The sequence below is a fragment of the Cucurbita maxima genome, unplaced genomic scaffold, assembly GCF_002738345.1.
Source record: "Cucurbita maxima cultivar Rimu unplaced genomic scaffold, Cmax_1.0 Cma_Scf00036, whole genome shotgun sequence".
Lineage (NCBI taxonomy): Eukaryota > Viridiplantae > Streptophyta > Magnoliopsida > Cucurbitales > Cucurbitaceae > Cucurbita > Cucurbita maxima.
In genome coordinates, this window is record NW_019272052.1 from 19,756 (window position 1) to 30,536 (window position 10,781).

General features: G+C 36.3%; 1 protein-coding gene across 2 annotated transcripts; it reads right to left on the reverse strand.

Moving 5' to 3' along the window:
* Positions 1-205: 205 nt before the first annotated feature.
* On the reverse strand, positions 206-10,379 carry LOC111468398 (uncharacterized protein At5g08430). Of its 2 annotated transcripts, XM_023113608.1 has the most exons (8): positions 10,195-10,375; positions 9,579-10,003; positions 9,205-9,317; positions 4,889-4,948; positions 3,400-3,450; positions 2,824-2,894; positions 918-1,216; positions 206-743 (listed from the first exon to the last, which is right to left on the reverse strand). In XM_023113608.1, the coding sequence occupies exons 2-8, from the start codon at positions 9,922-9,924 to the stop codon at positions 355-357; spliced, it is 1,329 nt and encodes a 442-aa protein (XP_022969376.1). In that variant the 5' UTR covers positions 9,925-10,003; positions 10,195-10,375; the 3' UTR covers positions 206-354. The 2 variants fall into 2 exon arrangements, with proteins under 2 accessions (XP_022969376.1, XP_022969375.1); XM_023113607.1 differs by having other exon boundaries at positions 9,579-10,379.
* Positions 10,380-10,781: the final 402 nt, after the last annotated feature.

Consider the following 10,781-nt stretch of genomic DNA (forward strand, 5'->3'; position numbering starts at 1 on the left):
TAATAAAAATTATATTTTGTATTAATAAATTAGGTTGGGGGTTGAAATGTGTTATAAACATTTGTATCAATAAAGCTAAATTATTATTTCATAATGTTATTCTCTCTCCCCCATGTAAAAATAAAATTATGTAAAAAGTAAGAAATATAATTTATATGAAATTAGATATGAGGAAACAACGAAATAAATGTAAAAATATTTAAGATTTCCAAAATCCCAAAGGAGGCTAAGAATAGATATCTAGATTGATGTCCTCAACACAGTTCCATTAAACGTTACGCATCAAGACAGTTAGGAAGCTTACCCATCCATGTAATGCTTCCATTTGAAATAAAAATGTAGCAGTATTAGTAGTTATGGAAGGAAGTGGGAAAGAATGTCGCTCAATAAAACAGCTTGATCTTGAGTCTGACCCATCTTCCAGACCTTGAAATCTGGTGGAAAATAGTCGGCATCCTTCCAGTTCTTCAATGACGCAAGACAAAAGGGCCCTTGAACGTCCCCCTGAGGATCTAAATAATACCAAATCAAGCTTCTTAGTGTGCTATTCCAATCAAGCTCTTCACCCCTTGGTAGTTCGTCATCGTCGCTCAAATTTATCACTCGAGATTCTTTAATCTGCTCATTCGCTAGCCAGCCTTTATCCACCTCATTTATAAGTTCTGTCTCATTCAAGCTACTATTATACGTAGATTCTACTGGTTGTGGGGGCTGTTCTTCATCAAGAACACTTCGTCTACATTCTGCAACAATAACATAATAGAAAGCAATCAGTTCACATGTCATCTACCTAGTGTACTTCCAATATCAACATTTGGGTTTGAACCAAATATAATTTCTCTTCCAATATCAACTAGATGCGATATCAAGACCTTCACACAAAATTTCAGGCCGAATCATAAATAAAGATGACAAACCTGCAAATTCTTCCACGTTGGACATCGAAGCTGCAGTTCGATTTTCTGCAACATAAATATCAACATTCGGGTTTGAACCAAATACAGTTTCTCCTTGATTTGTATCATCTGAAACCTCCCTTCTCACCTGCAATTTGGTTTCATCTCCTTCATTAGTGACATTATCTCCTTGATTTGCACTACCATAAATGCCTTGAAATTCTGGTTCATCTGCAATCACTTGTGGAATCTCACGAAAAATGCGCGACTGTTCTTCTGCAGTCTGAAGGAGCAGCTTTTTCTCCAAATATTGGTCAAGCGTACATCAAGTCAGTTAAGGCTCATTTGTTTTGTTTTAGCCTTTTAGGCAATCTTACTTCCAAGAGTCACAAAGATTAGAAGCTACTGAATATGGTCTTTTTAGAAGCATGCTAGTCTAATGATAAGCACAATCTGGGATGATGATAATGATATACCAATACCAGAAGAAGGGGCAAAAAAGAAAAAAAAGCTCCAAAGTTGTATCAATAAAATTTCCAAATTACAGGTTCTAAAAATAATAAATCATTGAACTGAACTTTAAAAGATAATCCCATTCACCCAATCAATTCTCTTAGAGATCTATAACCTATAGCTCCAGGACTTTGGGAAGCAGTTTCTAATAATCTTGCGGTTATTTCTCAAATTTCTTAAACAGTTGCTCATTTCCAGTAAAGATGGCCTTCACCAGGGTAAATAAATTTAAAAAAACATGCTTCGTTGTTTAAGCCACTGTGGGGAAAATGCATGTTTGGGTCAATCAAGTGGCTCAAAATAGAAACAGAAATATAGCCATCAAGAAGCAACGTTCTATAGCTGGCACATGCATACTTTTGTAATCAGCTTACTAGAAAATAGGTTGTGACTATTACATAATGAGAAAAGACATTCTCTCATCATATAAAAATGTTGTCTAAAGAGAGGCAATGGGGAGGAACTGCATACGTTCTATAGCTGATACAGGCATATTTTTGTAATCAGCAAATTAGAAAATAGGTTGAGACTATTACATAATAAGAAGAGGCATGCTCTCATTATATAAACATGTTGTCTACCGACTCAATGAGGGGCAATGGGAAGGAAGTGCACATGTTATAACCACCATTAGAACCAACTAAAATTATTTTAGATACAGATAATTTACTACAATGTTAAATCGTATAAGCTTGATTCATGAAGAACTTCATATAATAAGATATACTCTTGAATTTTAAATGATTGATTGTTTGAGCAGAAAGAAACAATGCAGTTTAACATGACTGAAAATACAATTGAGAGGAGAAAGGGGATCATGCTATGATACGAAATTGATGTAAAGTAAAGAAGAAAGCTCATATTAGAGAATTAGAGAGGAAATAGGCATTAACATCCATTGCAAACTATTGATAAGTTGGCTTGACGAGCTCAAATGTGAGGAAGCAGGAGCAATAAACAACAAATCTCTCCTATCGATCAACAATAATAATTATCTAATTATAGCAGCAATTGAAAAAAAATAACACTTGTGTATTTACTATTATCTAATTATAGCAGCAATTGAAAAAAAATAACACTTGTGATACAGTAAATACGACAGCATCTGCTAGCTAAAGTGAGTTTGACTCATAGTAATGAAATGTATAATTTTCATTACATCAATAAAAAGTTCTCAGATTCTTGTTTCAGTGCAGAAGTTTGTTGTTGTTGTTAATTTTTTTTGTATCTCTTCTATTATTGTTTCCTTCTTTGTCATGCTTCGCTTTCATCCTTATATTCCTTGTTACCGTTAGGTTATTACCTGTTTTAGCTCCTTTTTTCCTTTAATAGCTGTACATTCGTATGAAATATATGAGAAATATCCTACTCTAGCAAACACAACATACAATAAAAAGAAATTACAAAAGGATATTCCTTGCGCCACCCCTTTTCATTCGCCTGATCAATGAGGTTTTGCAGCAAAGAAATTTCTCTCGAAAGCCACTGAAACAGAAACATAGCACTGAGTTGACAGACCAAGTCACCAAAACAAAGATGTGCAAATCCTTCCCATCAGATGAGCATGAATTCGGCGCAGTAAAGAAATCGAAATACTCCATCAGATGAGCATGATGGTTGGCATGAACAAACTTTTGCATACCACTACAGATGCATATATATACCATAGCGTGCTTTCGAGATTTAATGGACTTTAGTAATAACCATATGCAGTCTACTCTTCACATTTCAAGACTTAATATCTGAATGTAGCCTTCTGACATAAACATCCATAAATTTTTCATGACTGAAAGCTAATTACTATTTTGACCTTCATAACTTTGTGTTATATATACTCGTCTACCTTTTGATATCATTCGATATATTGAACGTTCACTGATAAATAAATTTTTAAATAACAAAAACTGCTAGAGGGAATAAAACTAAAGAAAAATGCAAGGCAGCCTGCCTTGTGAGCAATGAAAAAATTTGGAGTTATCATCATACGTACATGCTTGGTAATATCCACATGCAAGGCCTCAACTTTTTGTTGAACCTCTGCCTACCAAAAAGAAAAATGAGCACATGTAAATAGGAGAAATGATCTACAACTGGTAAGAGAGAAATAAAGAGGTTCTCCACACTAGATTTGGGAACACATTGACGTATCCATAAATGCAACCAGAAGAAGATAGAGACGAACTTCATATTAACAGTAAACATCAATGCTTTTACAACATTCACATGTTGGAGACCTTGACAAGAATTTAAGTTGTACAAGAGTTGTCGGTAATAAGTTCGAAAACGTAGCAAAAATTTTAAAATGCTTGACAGAATCAATAACACGAGTATGCCACCCACCATTTGAGAAAAATGCATTTCTTTTACACTAAAGATGATCAGTTGCTCATATCCTTCTCCAATAGTAATAACCATTAGCTTTTAGACCCCCTCAAATTGTCTGGTCAGGAAATTGATCATAGCTCAACTGGATCACCAAATACTTTTATAGCATGGAGGAAGTTCTTTTGAATCCTCCCTGGTTATAAGGTCAGAATCCAATGGCATTCTTGTTTTGTTGTTTTGTGGAGCAGCTGGCTGGAGAGGAAATGTAGAAACTTTCAAGAATGTGAGAGGTCCTCGGAAGAGGTGTGGAATATTGTTGATTTACCATCTCTTTATGCGCAACAATTTCTTAAATTTTTGTAATAATCAGTTAGTTCTTATTCTTTCGGATTGAATTCTATTCCTGTGTAAGGAAGGATTGGACTCCTTCTATAGGGCTGGTCTTTTATGTCCCTTCCCGTTTTATTTTTATTTTTATTATTAAAAGCTTGTGAAAAAATGTGTTCATGAATAAGTCATGTTTGAAGAAAACATCATAAATTCTTCATTATGACTCTGGGGAGTTAATCTTTAGTTAAATTATACAAAATACCCTTGATTGGGGGAGTTAATCTTTGATTAAATTATGCAAAATACCCCTGAAGACTCTCACTTATAAAAATTGATCTCGGTGATGGCAGCAATTAAGGCTCCAAATGAAACTTAACGGCAGCTATGAAGGCTTCAAAAGAAAATTGATCACGATGGATGATTGTCAATGATAAAGGATTCACATATTGAGTAAGGGTTTTGGTTATAATCAGATTTTCCCGAATAGAAAAGCTCTGGTACCATATTGCAAATTATCTTGCTATTCTTCCTATTTAATTTTTTTTAGGTACATGTGTCATTTATAATACAAAAAGGCTAACTAAATCCATAGATATTAGGTAATAATAAATCCGTAACAATAAATCTTAAATCTAGATAAATTCTTAGATGTTAGGTAACAATAAAGATAAATTCACTACTTTTCTTATTTAATGGAATTCCACGAATATATCCCAACTCAAGTTAATCCTCCGACAATTATCATATTGAAATTAGCAATAAAGAACTAATTTTGTCAAGTTAGAGAAAAAAAGGACCATCTGAGCGACAAAAAAAAAACTTACAATAGTTAATCTCTTAACCAAACCACTTTTTACTCTCAGATCCAGATCTTTGCATTCCTCCTGCAACATAGCAATGGCAATTAAACTTCCAGTAATAATCATAATAGAATAACTCCCATGCAACACATACAAGTACAAGTAGATGCCTATCCAAAACATTTCAATTAAACATAAAGGGTAAATTTTGGCTTGGAGGAGAAAAAAGCCTCTAATGATAAATAAGTTGAAACACTGATTCTCAGTTACAATGTGTGTAAGGATGATTTAATATACATTAGATAGATGGGTTATTCTACCCTGTTCAATAAAGAAAATCTAGAATTAACACCGAGGGGCAACAACTTTTTCCTGAAAAGGAAACAGTAATTTATTATTATTAGGTAGGCATAAATGATGTATAAAAAACCTTACAAACAGTAGACTTAAGGAAAGAGAAAGCAAAGGAAAACGTCTAAGATGCGTTAACTGCCTCCCATTATTTTCTTTTTTGATGGTTTTTTCTCTTATCCAATTGCTCTTCAATCTTTTTTGACCATTATACAGCCTCTGTAAATTGTACTCAAGGTTGGAATTCCACCTTTTCTTAGATATCTTGCGTTAGTCCAGAGATATTTCAATTGATTAGTTACCATTATCTTTCAGCAAGCTTGAGGTTGAGCCAAGTGTCACAATCGCACTCTTGCGGCAGCGGAAAAACGATTGTACGACACTAGTTCTAATCCAACAAACAAGTCAACTATGAGAAACTCGAACTTCGCGGACAATGTCGGTATATGCTTGAGCCTCGAGTCATGTTTGCGAGAAATGTTTTAGAAAACGTTAGCGAGGAAATACATTTGAAAACAATTTGAAAAAAATTGAAGAAAGCAACGTTATATGACTATAAGCAAGAAAGAAACACCACAATTTAAACGGTATATAACTCAGAGTAGAAAGAATTGACGAATAATCGCATCCGACTATAGTACATTTTGGGGCATCTTAGCCCTCGCGGGTATAGAAATGATTTTAGTGACTCGTCATACACCCCCGTATTGACGCAACATGAAATAGTAAGAGTTTATCTAAGATGAAAGCACATCAAAGGGGTTTGGAACGGGCATGCGGCCATGGACAACACGTCCTAGACAAGCATGATCAGGATATCCGACATGCGGCCATAAGCAACACACCTTGGACAAGCATGACCGTAACATCCTCTCCCACTTAATTGGTTGACGTCTTTGTCAACTGACTCTTCGGGAACTCAATGATGTAGGTTGAGGCTAACTTTATGTCCCTCGATGCGCTACCAGCTGATCTCAGCAATGAGGAGTCTTTTCCAATCTGCAAGAAACTGTTGAAAACCACTTCTCAGTTTGTTGACTGTTGGCGTCTCTCCTACTTTCTTCGCTTGAAAATTTTCTTCTTTGTGTGAGGATGTGTGAGGATGTGTCACCTCTTTTTGCTTGATGTCTTCTTGTTCGAGATAGTAACATTTCAAGTTACTAACGTGGAAACCAGGGCTAGTCTGCATCCATGGGAGCAATTGGATCCTATATGATGCTTTTCTGACCTTGTGGATAACTTTGACTGGTCCATAATATTTTCGCACCAATTTTTTATTCTTGTTGTTTTGACCTTGGGGTTGATCTAACCTCAATTTGATCAAAACTCTCTCTACATCTTGAAATTGTTGTGGCCGACTCTTCTGACCGGCCCTTCATTTTTCCATCACTTGCAGACTCCTGCTCCACCCTATCTCTTGGGGTTGATCGATACTAAGATTGAATAATCGTTTAGCGATAGCATAGGCCGTGGAAAGGTCTTGAACTCTGTGTTCGTAAAGCTTGATTTTCGTCCACAGCTTCAGCCCCTCAATAAAATTGAAGACTTTGTTTATCTCAAACATATCAAGAATATCTAACATAAGCCCAGAAAACTGATTAACGTAGTCTCGGATACTACCAGTATGCCTTGGCTCTTTTAACTTCCTTCTTGCGATTATCTCGACATTCTCTAGGAAGAACTGTGAGCAGAGTTCTTGTTTCAAGCTATCCTGAGTATCCACGGTACATGGACCCTCTTGAATGTCCATGTACTTGGACCTCCACCACAACTTAGCATCGTTGGTTAGATGCATTATTGCCAACGTGACCTTCGCTTCTTCTGCCACGATATTTGTGACTCAAAAGTATTGTTCGAGATCGAAGATAAAATTCTCTAGAGTCTTGTCATCTCGAACCCATAGAAGGGTTTGGGCTTCAGGACCTTTATCTTGTTATACTGTATTACACCCCAAGCTGGGGTTTGGTACCCCACCGCTCTCATGGTGAGGTTTAATTTGGCGCTTAGATCTGCCACTTCAGCCCTGACCACTCCAAGGGTTGCTCTCAAATCTTCAAACAAATTTGAAACCATCTTAACAATCGCTTGTTGGGCATCGTCTAAGCCCTCGATGCGTTCTTCCATTCGAGCAACAGAGCCCGTCGAGCTATCCCTATGCTCGAAGCCACCAGAAGTTGTGGCCTTGTCTTCTAGGGCCTCGACGCTAGACATTAATTCGCGAACAGACATTTCCTCAAGGCGGCCTGCCATCTCATCAATCCTGTCGGCTTTAGCGGCAATCTCAGTCATGTGCGATTCCAAAAGCCCCATTCCATCAAGAACTTCACTCATGCAGAGTAACTATTCTTCAATTTCAGCTAATTAGTCAACTGGGACTTGTCTAGTTGTTTTGCAACTAACATGGTTGTGTACTACTTTCCAAGGAGCCGACTTGGTTCTGATACCACTTGTCACAATCGCACTCTTGCGGCAACGAGATAGCAATTGTGTGACACTTGTTCTAACCCAACGAACAAGTCAGCCGTGAGAAATTTGAACTTTGCGGACAATGTCGGTGTATGCTCGTAGACATGATTTTGGGACATTTTAGCCCTAGCGGGTGTAGTCATGATTTTGGAGACCAATCATACCCACCGTATTGACACAACATGAAGTAATAAAGACTTATTTAAGATGAAAGCATGTAAAAGGGATTTGAAACGGGCATGCGGTCATAGGCAACACGCCTTGGACAAGCATGACAGTGACAACAAACGCCTAGGCAGTTGAATTCTTTGGTATGATCTCCCACCGTTCTTGACACTTGCTTGCAGTGATGATATTGATTAAAAAGGATATGTTCGTAGTTATTTGACAAGAAGTTTTCTTTTAGGATCTTATTGGTCAAGTCTTGATAGTTCTCTTCCTGAAACCTCGCCTACTGTTTTGGACTTGAGGAGTGGGTCCCACTAAGCGGACGCTCCCTCTTTGAGTTTTAATGTTACTAACTTAACCTTCTTTTCTTCCAGACATGTAATAAAAAGTATATTAAAGAAAAAAAAAAAGGTCTGACCATTCTTGATCTAATTGAGACAATCTTCAACGTCCAAATTCCATTATAGCTTGGAAATCAATCTTAAACTTGTAATCATTTATGTTCCAAATTGAATACAGATTGGGTACAGAGTCCCCTTGCCTGCAGATCACTTGATTTTCTAAAGCTGGTAAATATCGTGGTGCAGAAAATCTTCTTCTTTACAGGAAGAATCGAATTCTTGATTTATCAACCTTCTTTGATCTTGTATTGATTGATGGGAGTTCACTAATGATCTCAACTATGATTGCCCCAATCTGAGTTTGATTCTCTCTAGTTGGATCGCCATGGAAGTAATTACATGTTGCATACCTCCAAGGGTTTCTTCAACCGACAGAAAGCCTTGAGTTGAAGTTAGAGGGATAGCGCAAGGGTGGAATGTAGACTCTAAACCAGATTGATCTTTGTCAACTCCGAGGTAGCTGGCAGCCTTCTTTCCAGCCATGGGATGTCCATTTTATGGGGGCTTCAATACCAAACTAAAGTAATTCAAGGAGAGTTCTGAATTTTATTTTAACAAAATACCCTTTTACAACCTAAAAGACAGTTGTTTATAGCCTCAAAGAGCCCGTAACTAAAGCATATCAAACTCTTGGTAAACAAGCTTCACTTATACGGGTAAAAGGTAAATGCAGAACAAGCTAGGGAAAGAATGACAACAACGAATAAGAAAGCTAAAGAATGGTCTAAAGACACCAAGAAAAGTTCAAAAATTCCAAAAGCCTCTTACATCACAATCATTTAAATTCTATCATTTTTAGTCAGCAATACAAATTCTTACGGTCTTTTTCTTCTATGAAGAATAATATCTTATCGTTTTGTTTACACTGTATAATCCATACATACTCTATATTACACTGAAGGAAAAAAAAAGTATATTGATCTATAATAATAATAATGACAGTGGAGAAATTACCTCAGAAAACTTTTCATCTGAAAGCATGCCAATACCGACGTCTTTCATCACATTGGAAACATGAAGAAGGAATCTTGTACCCAAATCACCAGGTATTGAAACTTTCTTCACCCCTAAAGAATGTCAAAAAATAAGATCACTGAATTAATTATCTGAGATGACATATGGTTGGACGGTAAGCACATAACATAGTAGGACCTATTTAACTCCGGTAACATTCTTTCAATGGTTTTTATAACAACAATTTGCAGTTATCTCCATGAAGAATATAAATAAAACGTATACAAGATTACAACGAAGTTTATATTTGTAGAGATAAATTATTCCAGCTAGCGTATTCCCTGTTCATGAATAAAAAAGGGTAGTTTGGTTACCTGTAACTTGCACAAGCTGATGAGTATTTTTCTGAAGATAGTCATGGGGATCAGATCTAATCCTGACAAAGCTACCAATCAACTTGCTCTCAAAGGTTTCATGATCTTTAACCAGATCCTCTACTAAACTCTTTCTCAAGTAGACAAGATTAATATTTCCAGGAACCATGGAAGCAAAAGAAGTATTTGGGTTCACCAGCACTCTCGTCTTCTGACTGAGCTTTCTTCCTGGGGTTTTACCATTCTCCCGTTTGAGGGTATTTAAAAGATTCTCCGTCTCGTCAGAGCTGTAAGAAAAGTCATCATCTGATTCATCTTGGTTCTCCGCAAAGTGCGGCTCTAGCATGTCATGGATTTTAATACGGCCAATTGTTTTCCTTCCGAAAATGGAATGGAGCCTATCATCGCAAACAATTCGTTTCTTTCTAGAAGGATGAAGAAGGTTGTTAATACTGACATATTCATTTACAATAGAGGTAACGTCGTGTCGAGAAATCTTCTCTTTGGTATCCTTGCCAATTGATTCAAGAAATTCAATAAGTGGTCTTGATCCCCAACCAACGAATTCATATTTCTTGGATCTAATTTTCCTTTTCATTCTTACAGGAGTACATACCTGCTGTCTACTACTTTCGATACACTCGAGCGAATCCATTCTTCATCCTATATAGCTGATAGCTTCGTCATTCTAGAGAGAAACTGACCCCCGCCCAAGGACAGCGGAGCTTCCAAGCTTCTCCATAAACTACAATGGAACCCCACCGGTTCTGTCGAATGTATACACGAAATACTTCGTTGACAATTCAGTCACATATATTTGGTTTTTTTTTAAAAAAATAATAAAACTTGAAACCATTAAGGGCATTTGAGACAATGGAGTGTTTAGTCTCAAATTATTTAACCAGATACGAGGAGTTAATTAATGTGTATTTATTTATTTATATTTTTTTATTTTTATACTTTTGTTGCGTTAAAACATTAAAATTATATTTAAAGATTTTAAAAAAAATTAACTTAAAAGATTTGTTCCCGTCAAGCCTAAAATTAAGTCATTGTTTTATAAATATTTTAAAATTTTGTGTAATTACCAAATGTGATTAGGTCCCTCGAATGATCCATTGAGGGGCTTATTTCTTTTAAGGTGTTTTAGGCTGAGAAGAATCTCCCAACCTTAGATTATGAAACAAAAGGGTAAAGAAAGAA

Coding starts and splice junctions, on each gene's coding strand:
- LOC111468398 (XM_023113607.1), bottom strand. CDS start 10,233: ATGGATTCGCTCGAGTGTATCGAAAGTAGTAGACAGCAGGTATGTACT. Junction 4,949..9,204: donor CAGATGAAAAGTTTTCTGAG/GTAATTTCTCCA, acceptor GCTATGTTGCAG/GAGGAATGCAAAGATCTGGA. Junction 1,217..2,823: donor GAAAAGGGGTGGCGCAAGGA/ATATCCTTTTGT, acceptor GACTTGATGTAC/GCTTGACCAATATTTGGAGA.